Source organism: Onthophagus taurus, chromosome 5 (assembly GCF_036711975.1).
Source record: "Onthophagus taurus isolate NC chromosome 5, IU_Otau_3.0, whole genome shotgun sequence".
NCBI lineage: Eukaryota > Metazoa > Arthropoda > Insecta > Coleoptera > Scarabaeidae > Onthophagus > Onthophagus taurus.
The window spans coordinates 7,411,157-7,432,289 of NC_091970.1; the positions used below are offsets into that span (position 1 = coordinate 7,411,157).

General features: G+C 24.4%; 1 protein-coding gene across 1 annotated transcript; it reads left to right on the top strand.

Moving 5' to 3' along the window:
• Positions 1–1,303, top strand: LOC111416294 (isatin hydrolase-like). The gene is made up of 4 exons (XM_023048265.2): positions 1–278; positions 495–814; positions 869–1,042; positions 1,096–1,303. Exons 1-4 carry the CDS (start codon positions 16–18, stop codon positions 1,194–1,196), a joined length of 858 nt encoding a protein of 285 aa, XP_022904033.2. The 5' UTR covers positions 1–15; the 3' UTR covers positions 1,197–1,303.
• Positions 1,304–21,133: the final 19,830 nt, after the last annotated feature.

The window sequence follows — 21,133 nt, forward strand, 5'->3', positions numbered from 1 at the left end:
CCCGCCCATACAAATATGAGTAATATAAAACTCGATTTTGAACCGCAAACGTTTCAGAACGTTCGCGACTTTAAAAGCGACAACATGAAGTGTTTGGTTTTTGCGTACGTTTCGTTGGTTTTTTTGATAAAATTGGTCGTTTGCGATGGCGGAACGAACCAAATCGATAAAATAATCGATTTAACTTGGGCCGTCGATGTTAACCCAATTTCTTGGCCGAATAATAAGAAGTTTATGTATACGAGACAAGTTGAGAAACAAAATGAAGATGGAAGTTGGTAAGAATTTATTTAAAGTTTAAATAAAGGTGACACGAATACCTGCGTAATGTTTAGTAATGGAATTAACACCTTTTATTTTCTTTTTTTGTTAAAATTTAAACGCAATTTGATAAAAATATCTTAAATTATGAGATCATCGCAAAAATGAGTAAAAGTAAAAAAAACAGGAAAAAGTTAATTTGTTGGATTTCCTTTTTAACTTTGTTGTTTTAGGTACGCCACGAATGAGTATTGCTCCGGAGAGCACGGAGGGACTCATTTAGATGCTCCTTATCATTTTTATCAACAAGGATGGAAAGTTGATGATATTCCCATTGAAAGATTTTTCGTTCAAGGTGTTCTTGTCGATATCTCGCAAGAAGTTAATGATACGGGGAGATCGACTCAATTAACTATCGACCATTTAGATAAATGGATCAAAGAACACGGTTCTTTACCGAATAATACTGTTATGTTAATCAGATATGGGTGGTCGCAGTATTATTCAGACTATGATGCTTATATGGGTGAAGGAGCAACGCCAAATTTTCCTGGTCTATTTAATTAATTAATTTTTTTATTTTTCTTTATTAAATTTTTTTAATTAGGTATGACACCCGAAGCAGCTCGTTGGCTTGTAGACTCCAAAAGAATTATTGGCGTAGGTGTTGACACAGCAAGTTTAGATCAAGGTAACAGCACAACGTTCGACGTTCATAAAATTTTGTGTTCTCATCAAATTTATGGATTGGAGAATTTGAATATTCCCGAAGATTTACCAGGTCTTTAATTTCACTTTCTTAAAAAACCTAGTTTGTATTAATTTGTGTTTTAGCTAAAGGATTTTCTTTGGTTATTTTACCAATGAAGTTAAAACATGGAACTGGAGCCGCGGCTAGAGTAATCGCTGTGCCAAAATCAATGGCTAATTGGTAAATGTTTAAATTAACAATTTTTATTATATAAAAATAGTATTCGTTCTTGATGTATAAATAAATGTTTAATTAAACTTTGTAAGTCAGAATAAATAAAAATAAATAATATCTGTTGCCTTAAATTTCTTCCATGAAATCATATCTTCTTTATTTTTAAAGGGAAGAATGTGTATTATATGTCAAATTAAAGCTTAAACATTCCAAATTGTGATATGATACAAAAATGATAGGGTTCGATTAAAAAAATTTTGAGAAATTTCATCATAAAAGAAAATTCGTAAATTTCAAAAAATCATATCTTCTTTATTTTTAAACGTAAGAATCTGTATTATATCTCAAATTAAAGCTCAAACATTCTAAATTATGATATGATATAGAAATGATAGGGTTCGATTATAAAAATTTTGAGAAATATCATCAAAAACGAAAAATTGTAAAATTGGTTAGACGATTTAAAAAATTAAAAATTTAAAAAAATCATATCTTCTCTACTTTTAACGATAAGAATGTGTATTATATCTCAAATTGAAGCTCAAACATTCTAAATTATGATATGATATAGAAATGATAGGGTTCGATCATAAAAATTTTGAGAAATATCATTATAAACGAAAAATCGTAAAATTGGTAGTTTAAAAAATTAAAATTTCAAAAAATCATATCTTCTTTATTTTTAAACGTAAGAAGGTGTATTATATCTCAAATTAAAGCTCAAACATTCTAAATTATGATATGATATAGAAATGATAGGGTTCGATCATAAAAATTTTGAGAAATATCATTATAAACGAAAAATCGTAAAATTGGTAGTTTAAAAAATTAAAATTAAAAAAAAAGATATCTTGTTTATTTTTAAACGTAAGAAGGTGTATTATATCTCAAATTAAAGCTCAAACATTCTAAATTATGATATGATATAGAAATGATAGCGTTTGATTATAAAAATTTTGAGAAATATCATCATAAACGAAAAATCGTAAAATTGGTAGAGCTTAAAAAATTAAAATTTCAAAAAATCATATCTTCTTTATTTTTAAACGTAGGAAGGTGTATTATATCTCAAATTAAAGCTCAAACATTCTAAATTATGATATAATATAGAAATGATAGCGTTAGATTATAAAAATTTTGAGAAATATCATCATAAATGAAAAATCGTAAAATTGGTAGAGCTTAAAAAATTAAAATTTAAAAAAATGATATCTTCTTTATTTTTAAACGTAGGAAGGTGTATTATATCTCAAATTAAAGCTCAAACATTCTAAATTATGATATTATATATGATATAGAAAAAGCGTAAAATTGGTAGTTTAAAAATTAAAATTTAAAAAAATCATATCTTCTTTATTTTTAAACGTAAGAAGGTGTATTATATCTCAAATTAAAGCTTAAACTTTCTAAATTATGATATGATACAGAAATGATAGAGTTCCATCATAAAAATTTTGAGAAATATTATCATAAACGAAAAATTGTAAAATTGGTTAGACGGTTTAAAAAATTAAAAATTTCAAAAGATCATATCTTCTTTATTTTTAAACGTAAGAATGTGTATTATATCTCAAATTAAAGCTTACACTTTCTAAATTATGATATGATACAGAAGTGATAGGGTTCCATCATAAAAATTTTGAGAAATATTGTCATAAACGAAAAATCGTAAAATGATAGTTTAAAAATTAAAATTTAAAAAATTATATCTTTTTTATTTTTAAACGTAAGAAAGTGTATTATATCTCAAATTAAAGCTTAAACTTTCTAAATTATGATATGATACAGAAATGATAGAGTTCCATCATAAAAATTTTGAGAAATATTATCATAAACGAAAAATTGTAAAATTGGTTAGACGGTTTAAAAAATTAAAAATTTCAAAAAAACATATCTTCTCTGCTTTTAACGATAAGAATGTGTATTATATCTCAAATTAAAGCTTAAACTTTCTATATTATGATATGATACAGGAATGATAGGGTTCCATCATAAAAATTTTGAGAAATATTGTCATAAACGAAAAATCGTAAAATGATAGTTTAAAAATTAAAATTTAAAAAATTATATCTTTTTTATTTTTAAACGTAAGAAAGTGTATTATATCTCAAATTAAAGCTTAAACTTTCTAAATTATGATATGATACAGAAATGATAGAGTTCCATCATAAAAATTTTGAGAAATATTATCATAAACGAAAAATTGTAAAATTGGTTAGACGGTTTAAAAAATTAAAAATTTCGAAAAATCATATCTTCTTTATTTTTAAACGTAAGAATGTGTATTATATCTCAAATTAAAGCTTACACTTTCTAAATTATGATATGATACAGAAGTGATAGGGTTCCATCATAAAAATTTTGAGAAATATTGTCATAAACGAAAAATCGTAAAATGATAGTTTAAAAATTAAAATTTAAAAAATTATATCTTTTTTATTTTTAAACGTAAGAAAGTGTATTATATCTCAAATTAAAGCTTAAACTTTCTAAATTATGATATGATACAGAAATGATAGAGTTCCATCATAAAAATTTTGAGAAATATTATCATAAACGAAAAATTGTAAAATTGGTTAGACGGTTTAAAAAATTAAAAATTTCAAAAAAACATATCTTCTCTGCTTTTAACGATAAGAATGTGTATTATATCTCAAATTAAAGCTTAAACTTTCTATATTATGATATGATACAGAAATGATAGGGTTCCATCATAAAAATTTTGAGAAATATTGTCATAAAACGAAAAATCGTAAAATTGATAGTTTAAAAATTAAAATTTAAAAAAATTATCTTCTTTATTTTTAAACGTAAGAATGTGTATTATATCTCAAATTAAAGCTGAAATATTCTAAATTATGATATGATATAGGAATGATAGCGTTTTATTATAAAAATTTTGAGAAATATCATCATAAACAAAAAATAGTAAAATTGGTTGGACGGTTTAAAAAATTGAAATTTCAAAAAATCATATCTTCTTTATATTTAGAGGTAAGGATGTGTATTATATCTCAAATTAAAGCTCAAACATTCTAAATTATGATATGATATAGAAATGATAGGGTTCGATTATAAAAATTTTGAGAAATATCATCATAAATGAAAAATCGTAAAATTGGTTAGACGGTTTAAAAAATTAAAATTTCAAAAAATCATATCTTCTTTATTTTTAAACGTATGAATGTGTATTATATCTCAAATTAAAGCTTACACTTTCTTAATTATGATATGATACAGAAGTGATAGGGTTCCATCATAAAAATTTTGAGAAATATTGTCATAAACGAAAAATCGTAAAATTGATAGTTTAAAAATTAAAATTTAAAAAATTATATCTTTTTTATTTTTAAACGTAAGAAAGTGTATTATATCTCAAATTAAAGCTTAAACATTCTAAATTATGATATGATATAGAAATGATAGGGTTCGATCATAAAAATTTTGAGAAATATCATTATAAACGAAAAATCGTAAAATTGGTAGTTTAAAAAATTAAAATTAAAAAAAATCATATCTTCTTTATTTTTAAACGTATGAATGTGTATTACATCTCAAATTAAAGCTCAAACATTCTAAATTATGATATGATATAGAAATGATAGGGTTCGATTATAAAAATTTTGAGAAATATTATCATAAACGAAAAATCGTAAAATTGGTAGTTTAAAAAATTAAAATTTAAAAAAATCATATCTTCTTTATTTTTAAACGTAAGAATGTGTATTATATCTCAAATTAAAGCTCAAACATTCTAAACTATGATATGATACAGAAATGATAGGGTTCGATTATAAAAATTTTGAGAAATATTATCATAAACGAAAAATCGTAAAATTGGTAGTTTAAAAAATTAAAATTTAAAAAAATCATATCTTCTTTATTTTTAAACGTAAGAATGTGTATTATATCTCAAATTAAAGCTCAAACATTCTAAACTATGATATGATACAGAAATGATAGGGTTCGATTATAAAAATTTTGAGAAATATTATCATAAACGAAAAATCGTAAAATTGGTAGTTTAAAAAATTAAAATTTAAAAAAATCATATCTTCTTTATTTTTAAACGTAAGAATGTGTATTATATCTCAAATTAAAGCTCAAACATTCTAAACTATGATATGATACAGAAATGATAGGGTTCGATTATAAAAATTTTGAGAAATATTATCATAAACGAAAAATCGTAAAATTGGTAGTTTAAAAAATTAAAATTTAAAAAAATCATATCTTCTTTATTTTTAAACGTAAGAATGTGTATTATATCTCAAATTAAAGCTCAAACATTCTAAACTATGATATGATACAGAAATGATAGGGTTCCATCATAAAAATTTTGAGAAATATTGTCATAAAACGAAAAATCGTAAAATTGATAGTTTAAAAATTAAAATTTAAAAAAATTATATCTTCTTTATTTTTAAACGTAAGAATGTGTATTATATCTCAAATTAAAGCTGAAGTATTCTAAATTATGATATGATATAGAAATGATAGCGTTTTATTATAAAAATTTTGAGAAATATCATCATAAACAAAAAATAGTAAAATTGGTTGGACGGTTTAAAAAATTGAAATTTCAAAAAATCATATCTTCTTTATATTTAGAGGTAAAGATATGTATTATATCTTGAATTAAAGCTCAGACATTCTAAATTATGATATGGTATAGAAATGATATCATTTGATTATAAAAGTTTTGAGAAATATGATCATAAACGAAAAGTCGTAAAATTGGTAGAGTTTAAAAAATTAAAATTTAAAAAAATCATATCTCTTTTATTTTTAAACGTAAGGATATGTATTATATCTCAAATTAAAGCTCAAACATTTTAAATTATGATATGATATAGAAATGATAGCGTTTGATTGCAAGAATTTTGAGAAATAAAGTCGTGAACGAATTGTTGCAAAACTGGACAGTTAAATTTGAATATTAATTACAATATATGTACAAAAGATTTTATATATTGTAACGTATTTGTCGTATAAAATGGAGAGTGGAGAAATACGAGAGATCCCCCTTCAAGAAAACCAAGAGGAATAACCCTGACAAAACGATTCTTCGATTCGCCAAACATCAAAACGCGGGCGACAAGTACATTTGTCAACATTTACCGCTTTGATTGCGTGTCAACAGCACCCCAGCTCTTTCCTTCACTATTTCAATGCAAATCTTTCGATTGTGTTTACACTTGAAAACCCAAAACTTTTTTACGCCGGATTTTGAAATAAACTTTCATGGAAAGTATTACTAAAACGAGGTTATTATTTAATTTCCTCCTTTTTGTAGGAGTTGAAACAAAAAAAAAGGGGGTGAAAATAATTGATAAAGAACATTTTTAAGCAAACACCATCTCGAGGGAGAAGAAGGCCATTTGCATTCATTTAGAATTCCTTTTTTAAAAAGTGCCCGCCGCCGTCCGCATAAAAACCAACTGAATTTTTTATAAGAATACATCTTAACCAATCTAGTTGTGTAAAAAAAAAAGTAGTAATGATCATTATTACGAACTAATTTGAATACCTTTCGTTTCAAATGTCGCCGTTATTTTCAAGTTTCATTATTTAAATCCCCCGAACGCTTAGCAACGGTGCCTCATTCCTGGTCGTGTCTCCCCTTATTTTCGGAGTTTCGTACTCGTAACACTTCAGTTTTCAGAACTTAATTTGTCGTCAAAGTCAGATCTACGACCTCTCACCCCCGCATCCCCTAAAAAACGATTTGACGCGGTAGGTGGCATCAAACACAATTAACATCAAATTAACCGAGTTTAAGTTGTGTGTAATTTTCGTGTATTGCAAGAATTCAATTCAAAGAAGTAAATAAAGAAGTAAGAATGTGTGTTATGCCTCAAATTAAATCTCAAATATTCTAAATTATGATATGATATAGAAAATATGAGGTTCGATTATAAAAATTTTGAGAAATATCATCGTAAACGAAAAATTGTAAAATTGGTATATAGTTTAAAAAATCAAAAATTTCAAAAAATCATATCTTTTTTATTTTTAAAGATAAGGATGTGTATTATATCTTAAATTAAAGCTCAAACATTTTAAATTATGATATGATATAGAAAACATGGGGTTCGATTATAAAAATTTTGAGAAATATCATCGTAAACGAAAAATTGTAAAATTGGTATAGTTTAAAAAATCAAAAATTTCAAAAAATCATATCTTCTTTAATTTTAAAGATAAGGATGTGTATTATATCTTAAATTAAAGCTCAAACATTCTAAATTATGATATGATCTAGAAAATATAGGGTTCGACTATAAAAATTTTGAGAAATATCATCGTAAACGAAAAATTGTAAAATTGGTCTACAGTTTAAAAAATCAAAAATTTCAAAAAATCATATCTTCTTTATTTTTAAAGATAACGATGTGTATTATATCTTACATTAAAGCTCAAACGTTTTAAATTATGATATGATATAGAAAATATGGGGTTCGATTATAAAAATTTTGAGAAATGTCATCGTAAACGAAAAATTGTAAAATTTATGTACAGTTTAAAAAATCTAAAATTTCAAAAAATCATATCTTCTTTATTTTTAAAGGTAAGGATACGTATTATATCTTAAATTAAAGCTCAAACGTTTTAAATTATGATATCATATAGAAAATATGGGGTGTGACTATAAAAATTTTGAGAAATATCATCGTAAACGAAAAATTGTTAAATTTATGTACAGTTTAAAAAATCAAAAATTTCAAAAAATCATATCTTCTTTAATTTTAAAGATAACGATGTGTATTATTTCTTAAATTAAAGCTCAAACATTCTAAATTATGATATGATCTAGAAAATATAGGGTTCGACAATAAAAATTTTGAGAAATGTCATCGTAAACGAAAAATTGTTAAATTTATGTACAGTTTAAAAAATCAAAAATTTCAAAAAATCATATCTTCTTTATTTTTAAAGGTAAGAATACGTATTATATCTTAAATTAAAGCTCAAACGTTTTAAATTATGATATCATATAGAAAATATGGGGTTCGATTATAAAAATTTTGAGAAATATCATCGTAAACGAAAAATTGTAAAATTGGTCTACAGTTTAAAAAATCAAAAATTTCAAAAAATCATATCTTCTTTAATTTTAAAGATAAGGATGTATATTATATCTCAAATTAAAGCTCAAACATTTGAAATTATGATATGATATAGAAAATATGGGGTCCGATTGTAAAAATTTTGAGAAATATCATCGTAAACGAAAAATTGTTAAATTAGTATAGTTTACAAAACAAAAATTTTAAAAAATCATATCTTCTTTATTTTTAAAGATAAGGATGTGTATTATATCTTAAATTAAAGCTCAAACATTTGAAATTATGATATGATATAGAAAATATGGGGTCCGATTGTAAAAATTTTGAGAAATGTCATCGTAAACGAAAAATTGTTAAATTAGTATAGTTTAAAAAACAAAATGTTCTAAAAATCATATCTTCTTTATTTTTAAAGATAAGGATGTGTATTATATCTTCAATTAAAGCTTAAACATTTGAAATTATGATATGATATAGAAAATATGAGGTTCGATTATAAAAATTTTGAGAAATATCATCGTAAACGAAAAATTGTAAAATTTATGTACAGTTTAAAAAATCAAAAATTTCAAAAAATCATATCTTCTTTAATTTTAAAGATAACGATGTGTCTTATATCTTAAATTAAAGCTCAAACATTCTAAATTATGATATGATCTAGAAAATATAGGGTTCGACTATAAAAATTTTGAGAAATATCATCGTAAACGAAAAATTGTAAAATTGGTATAGTTTAAAAAATCAAAAATTTCAAAAAATCATATCTTCCTTATTTTTAAAGATAAGAATGTGTATTATATCTTAAATTAAAGCTCAAACATTCTAAATTATGATATGATCTAGAAAATATAGGGTTCGACTATAAAAATTTTGAGAAATATCATCGTAAACGAAAAATTGTAAAATTGGTCTACAGTTTAAAAAATCAAAAATTTCAAAAAATCATATCTTCTTTATTTTTAAAGGTAAGAATACGTATTATATCTTAAATTAAAGCTCAAACGTTTTAAATTATGATATCATATAGAAAATATGGGGTTCGACTATAAAAATTTTGAGAAATATCATCGTAAACGAAATATTGCAAAATGTATGTACAGTTTAAAAAATCAAAAATTTCAAAAAATCATATCTTCTTTAATTTTAAAGGTAACGATGTGTATTATATCTTAAATTGAAGCTCAAACATTCTAAATTATGATATGATCTAGAAAATATAGGGTTCGACTATAAAAATTTTGAGAAATATCATCGTAAACGAAAAATTGCAAAATGTATGTACAGTTTAAAAAATCAAAAATTTCAAAAAATCATATCTTCTTTATTTTTAAAGATAAGGATGTGTATTATATCTTAAATTAAAGCTCAAACATTCTAAATTATGATATGATATAGAAAATATAGGGTTCGACTATAAAAATTTTGAGAAATATCGTAAACGAAAAATTGTAAAATTGATTTACAGTTTAAAAAATCAAAAATTTCAAAAAATCATATCTTCTTTATTTTTAAAGATAAGGATATGTATTATATCTTAAATTAAAGCTCAAACGTTTTAAATTATGATATGATATAGAAAATATGGGGTTCGATTATAAAAATTTTGAGAAATATCATCGTAAACGAAAAATTGTAAAATTTATGTACAGTTTAAAAATCAAAAATTTCAAAAAATCATATCTTCTTTATTTTTAAAGGTAAGGATACGTATTATATCTTAAATTAAAGCTCAAACATTTTAAATTATGATATGATATAGAAAGGATGGTGTTGGATTATAAAAATTTTTAGAAATATCATCGTAAACGAAAAATTGTAAAATTGGTACAGTTTAAAAAATCAAAAATTTCAAAAAATCATATCTTCTTTATTTTTAAAGATAAGGATGTGTATTATATCTTAAATTAAAGCTCAAACATTCTAAATTATGATATGATCTAGAAAATATGGGGTTCGATTGTAAAAATTTTGAGAAATATCATCGTAAACGAAAAATTGTTAAATTAGTGTAGTTTAAAAAACAAAAATTTCAAAAAATCATATCTTCTTTATTTTTAAAGATAAGGATGTATATTATATCTTAAATTAAAGCTCAAACATTTTAAATTATGATATGATATAGAAAGGATGGTGTTGGATTATAAAAATTTTTAGAAATATCATCGTAAACGAAAAATTGTAAAATTGGTACAGTTTAAAAAATCAAAAATTTCAAAAAATCATATCTTCTTTATTTTTAAAGATAAGGATGTGTATTATATCTTAAATTAAAGCTCAAACATTCTAAATTATGATATGATCTAGAAAATATAGAGTTCGACTATAAAAATTTTGAGAAATATCATCGTAAACGAAAAATTGTAAAATTGGTCTACAGTTTAAAAAATCAAAAATTTCAAAAAATCATGTCTTCTTTATTTTTAAAGATAAGGATGTGTATTATATCTTAAATTAAAGCTCAAACATTCTAAATTATGATATGATCTAGAAAATATGGGGTTCGATTATAAAAATTTTGAGAAATATCATCGTAAACGAAAAATTGTTAAATTAGTGTAGTTTAAAAAACAAAAATTTCAAAAAATCATATCTTCTTTATTTTTAAAGATAAGGATGTATACTATATCTTAAATTAAAGCTCAAACGTTTTAAATTATGATATGATATAGAAAATATGGGGTTCGACTATAAAAATTTTGAGAAATATCATCGTAAACGAAAAATTGTAAAATTGGTATAGTTTAAAAAATCAAAAATTTCAAAAAATCATATCTTCTTTATTTTTAAAGATAAGGATGTGTATTATATCTTAAATTAAAGCTCAAACGTTTTAAATTATGATATGATATAGAAAATATGGGGTTCGATTATAAAAATTTTGACAAATATCGTCGTAAACGAAAAATTGGTATAGTTTAAAAAACAAAAAAATTCATAAAGTCATATCTTCTTTATTTTTAAAGGTAAGGATACGTATTATATCTTAAATTAAAGCTCAAACATTTTAAATTATGATATGATATAGAAAAGATGGTGTTGGATTATAAAAATTTTGAGAAATATCATCGTAAACGAAAAATTGTAAAATTGGTATGCAGTTTTAAAAATAAAGAAATTCAAATAGTTATATCTTCTTTACTTTTAAAGGTGAGAATATGTATTATATCTCAAATTAAAGCACAAACATTCTAAATTGTGATATGATATAAAAATAATAAGATTTAATCATAGCAATTGTAAGAAAAACAAAGAATTGCAAAATTGGTGTAGACACTAACTTGTTTAGAAAATTAAGAATTTCAAAAAATCATATCTACTTTATTTTTAAATGCAAGGATGTATATTATATCTCAAATTAAAGCACAAATATTCTAAATTATGATATGATATAGATGGTATAGGGTTCGATTATAAAAATTTTGAAAAATGTCATCGTAAACGAAAAATAGAGAAATCAAAAATTTAAAAAAAGCATATCGTCTTTATTTTTAAAGGTAAGGACGTGTATTATATCTCAAATTAAAGCTCAAACATTCAATATTGTGATATGATATAGAAATAATATGGTTACATTGCGAAAAATAAAATCATAAACGAAAAATACCAAAATTCTTATATCCGAAATCCGTTCTAACAAGGTATAACGAGGTTCTAGTATATTATATTTGAAAAAACTTTATCTTAAATCGTTAAAATTTAACGCGTGAAGTGTTGAACGTTTTCAAGTAGAAATCGGTTGATGGGACGCTTCGATTCATCTCCGCGTGAAACGTCATTAAATCGGTAGCTAATGATGGGACGGTGACGCAACAAGCAACCGAGGCAGCACGTAGGGCTTCCTTGGGGATCCCCTAATGAGCCCTACCGACCACCCCATTCCTAAAAGGGGGATGGCGAAAACGGCTCTTTCAGATCGCGAACAGCTCGAAGCCCGTAGTAACGGAGTTAACGAAACTTGGGCTGGGAAGGCTTAACGAGGACAATTTTTAAAGATTCTCTCCTTCTTGCTAACACGAGACGAACGTTCCACCGAAAACCTCCACGATTCAGAAGAGTTCGGGATTGGGAGAATTACGGAATTCGTGATTGCGAATTTACTTATATTTTTTCGTTTTATTATCACTTTTTCAATTCGCTTTAGAAGTGGGTGAGTTAAAAGATTTTAAATTAAATTATTTATCGTGGAAATAATTATTCCTAGTAAGACCCTTTTCAAATGAGTGAATATTCAATGTTGTCGGGGTGAGTGGTTTTTCATCGTGACCTCGGCGGAAAAGAAGAAGAAAAAACAACGCGTTAATATTTTAAGCGTAAATTAGGAAGTTTTATGCAGCCAAAAAGCTTCCGCTTGTACGGTTCTATTATCCTTTTCTCGTTGTATCGTTTCCCAAATTACTTAGCTATATGGTATTGAATTAATGATCGTGAGAGAAACACCCTCTTCTCTTTAGGATTAAAACTCACTCCACATTAAAGTTTTATTGGAGAGGTATTTACCTACCATAAGATTGAACTTTATACACATATATATTTTAGAGAGTTTTATCTGATTTTATATTCCGCGAATTTTCCGGGTGGTCCCTATATGGTCCTCGCCAGGATAAGATTGGCGTTGCAAACTGTTCCCTGGAGGGCACGCGGGACCTAAATGTCATAGAGAGTTTCATATATGTGGGTAGTACACTTTTACGCGTTTAATACCCAAGGCTGTCTTTTTCCAACGGGCGGAAAACTCGCGATTTCTCCTGGAGGATGAAGCGAGTTGGAACGAAGCTTTCGAGAGTGGCTTTTTCGGATTTTACGAGGGCCGGTAACTTTAGGGTGATATTTCGGTTTTTATGTATCTCACCGTGGGGGTTAACGGCTAAAGCGGCGGCGTGTAACAACTTTCTTAAATAAAAAAAACCGTTTTAGGGGTGGATTTGGATGGACGACTATATTAAAAGTGTTTTCTGGGACATTGAGACCTTTTTAGGATTTTTTGCGGGGTCAAATTTCATTGAGGTTTAAATATCACCAATTTTCATTTAGACTGGAGACAGTTGGAAAAATAAAGGTTGTGTAGTAAACAATCTAACCTGTAAAAATAAATAAGGGACGAATATTTAAAAACCTTTAGGTTTCTAAACAAGTTGTTGTATTATCAATTTTTTTAATATCATATCACAATTTCGAATGTTTCAGCTTTAATTTGAAATATAATAAACTTTACGTTTAAAAATAAGGAAATTTTTAATCTTCTAAACAAGTTAGTGCGTACACCAATTTTGCAAATTCTTATTTTTCTCAAAATTCTTATGATCAAACCTTATTATTTTTATATCATATCACAATTTAGAATGTTTCAGCTTTAATTTAAGATATAATCCGCATCCTTACCTTTAAAAATAAAGAAGATATGATTTTTTGAAATTTTAATTTTTAAAATCGTCTAACCAATTTTACAATTTTTTGTTTTTGATGATATTTCTCAAAATTTTTATAATCAAACTTTATACTTTCTATATCATGTCATAATTTAAAATGTTTGAGGTTTAATTTAAGATATAATACACATCCTTATCATTAAAAATAAGGAAGATATGATTTTTTGAAATTTTTGATTTTTTAAACTGTACATAAATTTAACAATTTTTCGTTTACGATATTTCCCAAAATTTTTATAATCGAAACCCATATTTTCTATATCATATCACAATTTAAAATGTTTGAGCTTTAATTTAAGATATAATACACATCCTTATCTTTAAAAATAAAGAAGATAAGATTTTTTGAAATTTATGATTTTTTAAACTGTAACCAATTTTCCAATTTTTCGTTTACGGTGATATTTTTCAAAATTTTTATGATCAAACCTTATTATTTTTATATCATTCTGCAATTTAGAATATTTGAGCTATAATTTAACATATAATACACATCTTTACCTTTAAAAATAAATAAGATATGACTTTTTGAAATTTTTGATTTTTTAAACTATGCCAATTTTACACTTTTTCGTTTACGATGATATTTCTCAAAATTCTTATGATTAAACCTATTTATATTTATATCATACCACAATTTAGAATATTTGAGGTTTAATTTAAGATATAATACACATCTTTACCTTTAAAAATAAAGAAGATATGATTTTTTGAAATTTTTGATTTTTTAAACTATACCAATTTTACAATTTTTCGTTTACGATGATATTTCTCAAAATTTTTATAATCCAACCCCATATTTTCAATATCATATCATAATTTAAAATGTTGGAGCTTTAATTTAAGATATAATACACATCCTTACCTTTAAAAATAAAGAAGATATGATTTTTTGAAATTTATGATTTTTTAAACTGTATACCAATTTTCCAATTTTTCATTTACGATGATATTTCTCAAAATTCTTATGATCAAACCTTATTATTTTTATATCATACTACAATTTAGAATATTTGAGCTATAATTTAACATATAATACACATCTTTACCCTTAAAAATAAAGAAGATATGACTTTTTGAAATTTTTGATTTTTTAAACTATAAAAAATTTAACACTTTTTCGTTTACGATGATATTTCTCAAAATTCTTATGATCAAACCTATTTATTTTTATATCATACCACAATTTAGAATATTTGAGGTTTAATTTAAGATATAATACACATCTTTACCTTTAAAAATAAAGAAGATATGATTTTTTGAAATTTTTGATTTTTTAAACTATACCAATTTTACAATTTTTCGTTTACGATGATATTTCTCAAAATTTTTATAATCCAACCCCATATTTTCAATATCATATCATAATTTAAAATGTTGGAGCTTTAATATAAGATATAATACACATCCTTACCTTTAAAAATAAAGAAGATATGATTTTTTGAAATTTTTGATTTCTCAAACTGTCTATACCAATTTTCCAATTTTTCGTTTACGATGATATTTCTCAAAATTCTTATGATCAAACCTTATTATTTTTATATCATTCTGCAATTTAGAATATTTGAGCTATAATTTAACATATAATACACATCTTTACCTTTAAAAATAAAGAAGATATGACTTTTTGAAATTTTTGATTTTTAAACTATGCCAATTTTACACTTTTTCGTTTACGATGATATTTCTCAAAATTCTTATGATCAAACCTATTTATATTTATATCATACCACAATTTAGAATATTTGAGGTTTAATTTAAGATATAATACACATCTTTACCTTTAAAAATAAAGAAGATATGACTTTTTGAAATTTTTGATTTTTTAAACTATACCAATTTTACACTTTTTCGTTTACGATGATATTTCTCAAAATTCTTATGATCAAACCTATTTATTTTTATATCATACCACAATTTAGAATATTTGAGGTTTAATTTAAGATATAATACACATCTTTACCTTTAAAAATAAAGAAGATATGATTTTTTGAAATTTTTGATTTTTTAAACTATACCAATTTTACAATTTTTCGTTTACGATGATATTTCTCAAAATTTTTATAATCCAACCCCATATTTTCAATATCATATCATAATTTAAAATGTTGGAGCTTTAATTTAAGATATAATACACATCCTTACCTTTAAAAATAAAGAAGATATGATTTTTTGAAATTTTTGATTTCTTAAACTGTCTATACCAATTTTCCAATTTTTCGTTTACGATGATATTTCTCAAAATTCTTATGATCAAACCTTATTATTTTTATATCATTCTGCAATTTAGAATATTTGAGCTATAATTTAACATATAATACACATCTTTACCTTTAAAAATAAAGAAGATATGACTTTTTGAAATTTTTGATTTTTTAAACTATACCAATTTTACACTTTTTCGTTTACGATGATATTTCTCAAAATTCTTATGATCAAACCTATTTATTTTTATATCATACCACAATTTAGAATATTTGAGGTTTAATTTAAGATATAATACACATCTTTACCTTTAAAAATAAAGAAGATATGATTTTTTGAAATTTTTGATTTTTTAAACTATACCAATTTTACAATTTTTCGTTTACGATGATATTTCTCAAAATTTTTATAATCCAACCCCATATTTTCAATATCATATCATAATTTAAAATGTTGGAGCTTTAATTTAAGATATAATACACATCCTTACCTTTAAAAATAAAGAAGATATGATTTTTTGAAATTTTTGATTTCTTAAACTGTCTATACCAATTTTCCAATTTTTCGTTTACGATGATATTTCTCAAAATTCTTATGATCAAACCTTATTATTTTTATATCATTCTGCAATTTAGAATATTTGAGCTATAATTTAACATATAATACACATCTTTACCTTTAAAAATAAAGAAGATATGACTTTTTGAAATTTTTGATTTTTTAAACTATACCAATTTTACACTTTTTCGTTTACGATGATATTTCTCAAAATTCTTATGATCAAACCTATTTATTTTTATATCATACCACAATTTAGAATATTTGAGGTTTAATTTAAGATATAATACACATCTTTACCTTTAAAAATAAAGAAGATATGATTTTTTGAAATTTTTGATTTTTTAAACTATACCAATTTTACAATTTTTCGTTTACGATGATATTTCTCAAAATTTTTATAATCCAACCCCATATTTTCAATATCATATCATAATTTAAAATGTTGGAGCTTTAATTTAAGATATAATACACATCCTTACCTTTAAAAATAAAGAAGATATGATTTTTTGAAATTTTTGATTTCTTAAACTGTCTATACCAATTTTCCAATTTTTCGTTTACGATGATATTTCTCAAAATTCTTATGATCAAACCTTATTATTTTTATATCATTCTGCAATTTAGAATATTTGAGCTATAATTTAACATATAATACACATCTTTACCTTTAAAAATAAAGAAGATATGACTTTTTGAAATTTTTGATTTTTTAAACTATACCAATTTTACACTTTTTCGTTTACGATGATATTTCTCAAAATTCTTATGATCAAACCTATTTATTTTTATATCATACCACAATTTAGAATATTTGAGGTTTAATTTAAGATATAATACACATCTTTACCTTTAAAAATAAAGAAGATATGATTTTTTGAAATTTTTGATTTTTTAAACTATACCAATTTTACAATTTTTCGTTTACGATGATATTTCTCAAAATTTTTATAATCCAACCCCATATTTTCAATATCATATCATAATTTAAAATGTTGGAGCTTTAATTTAAGATATAATACACATCCTTACCTTTAAAAATAAAGAAGATATGATTTTTTGAAATTTTTGATTTCTTAAACTGTCTATACCAATTTTCCAATTTTTCGTTTACGATGATATTTCTCAAAATTCTTATGATCAAACCTTATTATTTTTATATCATTCTGCAATTTAGAATATTTGAGCTATAATTTAACATATAATACACATCTTTACCTTTAAAAATAAAGAAGATATGACTTTTTGAAATTTTTGATTTTTTAAACTATACCAATTTTACACTTTTTCGTTTACGATGATATTTCTCAAAATTCTTATGATCAAACCTATTTATTTTTATATCATACCACAATTTAGAATATTTGAGGTTTAATTTAAGATATAATACACATCTTTACCTTTAAAAATAAAGAAGATATGATTTTTTGAAATTTTTGATTTTTTAAACTATACCAATTTTACAATTTTTCGTTTACGATGATATTTCTCAAAATTTTTATAATCCAACCCCATATTTTCAATATCATATCATAATTTAAAATGTTGGAGCTTTAATTTAAGATATAATACACATCCTTACCTTTAAAAATAAAGAAGATATGATTTTTTGAAATTTTTGATTTCTTAAACTGTCTATACCAATTTTCCAATTTTTCGTTTACGATGATATTTCTCAAAATTCTTATGATCAAACCTTATTATTTTTATATCATTCTGCAATTTAGAATATTTGAGCTATAATTTAACATATAATACACATCTTTACCTTTAAAAATAAAGAAGATATGACTTTTTGAAATTTTTGATTTTTTAAACTATACCAATTTTACACTTTTTCGTTTACGATGATATTTCTCAAAATTCTTATGATCAAATCTATTTATTTTTATATCATACCACAATTTAGAATATTTGAGGTTTAATTTAAGATATAATACACATCTTTACCTTTAAAAATAAAGAAGGTATGACTTTTTGAAATTTTTGATTTTTTAAACTATACCAATTTTCCAATTTTTCGTTTATGATGATATTTCTCAAAATTCTTATGATCAAACCTTATTACTTTTATATCATACTGCAGTTTAGAATATTTGAGCTTTAATTCAAGATATAATACACATCTTTACATTTAAAAATAAAAAAGATATGATTTTTTGAAATTTTTGATTTTTTAAACTATACCAATTTTACAATTTTTCGTTTACGATGATATTTCTCAAAATTTTTATAATCCAACCCCATATTTTCAATATCATATCATAATTTAAAATGTTTGAGGTTTAATTTAAGATATAATACACATCCTTACCTTTAAAAATAAAGAAGATATGATTTTTTGAAATTTTTGATTTTTTAAACTGTCTATACCAATTTTACAATTTTTCGTTTCCGATGATATTTCTCAAAATTTTTTTAATCGAAACCTATATTTTCTATATCATATCATTATTTAAAATGTTTGAGCTTTAATTTAAGATATAATACACATTTGTACCTTTAAAAATAAAGAAGATATGATTTTTTGAAATTTTTGATTTTTTTATCTATACCAATTTGCCAATTTTTCGTTTACGATGATATTTCTCAAAATTTTTATAATCAAACCCTATCATTTCTATATCATATCAAAATTTAGCATGTTTGAGCTTTAATTTGAGATGTAATACACACCCTTACGTTTAAAAATAAAGAAGATATGATTATCGATGTGTCTATTTAGTTTAAACATCACGTTTTTACATAGTTTTATTCGACACACGCACAATGTAAAGTGATATTCTCATGGGACAAGAACCCTTATAACACACGCAAGAACATTGAAGCTGCACGAGGGTTATTTGCTGTTACACCAGTTTTGGTTCGTTATTTTTGTTAAAAGTGCAAAAAATGTTTTTGTTTCAATCTATTAATTTGGTAATCCTAAAGGGAGTAAAGACAATGGTGGCAATTTGTTCGTGTAGTAAGTGTGGAGCCGATCCATTCTCCGAAACTGGTCTCCCTGTGGGGCTCCTAATTCAATAAAGTAGCCGGTGTGTCCAGTAGGATAGTCACAATCGAAATCGTATTGTCGCATCTGCCACCGGGTCCCTAAGGAGTCCGGAAACGTTACGTTTTCCCCTCTGCACACTACTACCACTCGAATTCCCCCCAGTATAATGATTACCATAATTCGTCTCGTTCCCAGTTAAAATTCCATTTGACCTTTTCTTTTTTGCGCGGAAAGAAAATATTCCAACTTCAGAACTAGTTTCATACGTTTGACTTTTTGAGTTAGCGGATTGTACGCGAAATGCTGAACGTTGAGCTTTTGCCGAAGCGCGTCAAAGTAAAGGGGAGAGGCGGGCAAAAAAGTCCTCTTTTCAGCATGTACGCGGGGCGCGGTTAATATTTTATTCTCTTTGGTTGTAACGCGTTCCGACGCAATCTCAGGCACGTACGTTGTGTGTTGATTTCGAAATAAGCCGTACTCTACGTGTGGGATGAACCGCGCGTTCGCTTTTTTATTCCTCGCTTTGTGTGTGGTGTCCGTGACGCTCTCGAAGGGATGTAGATTGGCGATTTTAACTACTATCTATATCGAACTCAATTCGATTCATTAAATTCACCTTCTTAATTATAGCTACTCAATACGTAAACTAACCACAATTAGAAAATAAATCATAAACGGAGTCTCCATAACACTCAAGTTTGTAAACATCGAGACAATTAGGCTATAAGGCATATATTAAGACATCTTCGAGAATTATTCTCTAAAGACAAACTAACCTCATTAATTATTTTCGTTTTACATAGCATTCGTTAAAAATAACACAATTTAGAATATTTGTGCAGTAAATTGAGATATAATACACATTCTTATCTCTAAAAGTAAAGAAGATATGACGTTTTGAAATGTTTTTATTTTTAAACCATCTACTTTTCCATGGCGTTAAAAAGTTGTTATCAAAAAATCAAAGGGGTTGTGAATTTCATCCCCTTAGAGGGCGCTAGGGAAGTTTAAGGTATGGTTGAAAATAAGGTATTAACCATACATACAAAATTTCAAATTCTACGGTTTACTTATACCCGAAATAAAAGATAAAATGTAAATTATTGGCTCAACTTTGACAGCTCATAGCTCGAAAACAAGAGTTGCGATCCTTTATTTATATAAAAAAGTTGTGTTATTTTTGCAAGTACTATATCTTAGTAAAGTTTCCCGATTAAAAATTGAACCATCCTGTATATCAATTTTACAATTTTTTGTTTATGATGATATTTGTCAAACTTTTTATAATCTAACCCTATCTTTTCTACACCATATCATAATTTAGAATGTTTGTGCTTTAATTTGAGATATAATACACATTTTTACCTTTACAAGTAAAGAAGATATGACTTTTTGAATTTCTTTGTTTTTTAAACTATTTATATCAATTTTACATTTATGACATCATATCACAATTTAGAACATTTGAGCATTAATTTGAGATATAACTCACATCCTTATGTTTAAAAATAAAGAAGATATAATTTTTGAAAATTTTTAATTTTCTAAACAAGTTAGCGCGTACACTAATTTTGCAAATTTTTGTTTCTCTCAAAATTGTTATGATCAAACCTTATTATTTTTATATCATATCACAATTTAGAATATTTCAGCTTTAATTTGAGATATAATATACATCCTTACCTTTAAAAAT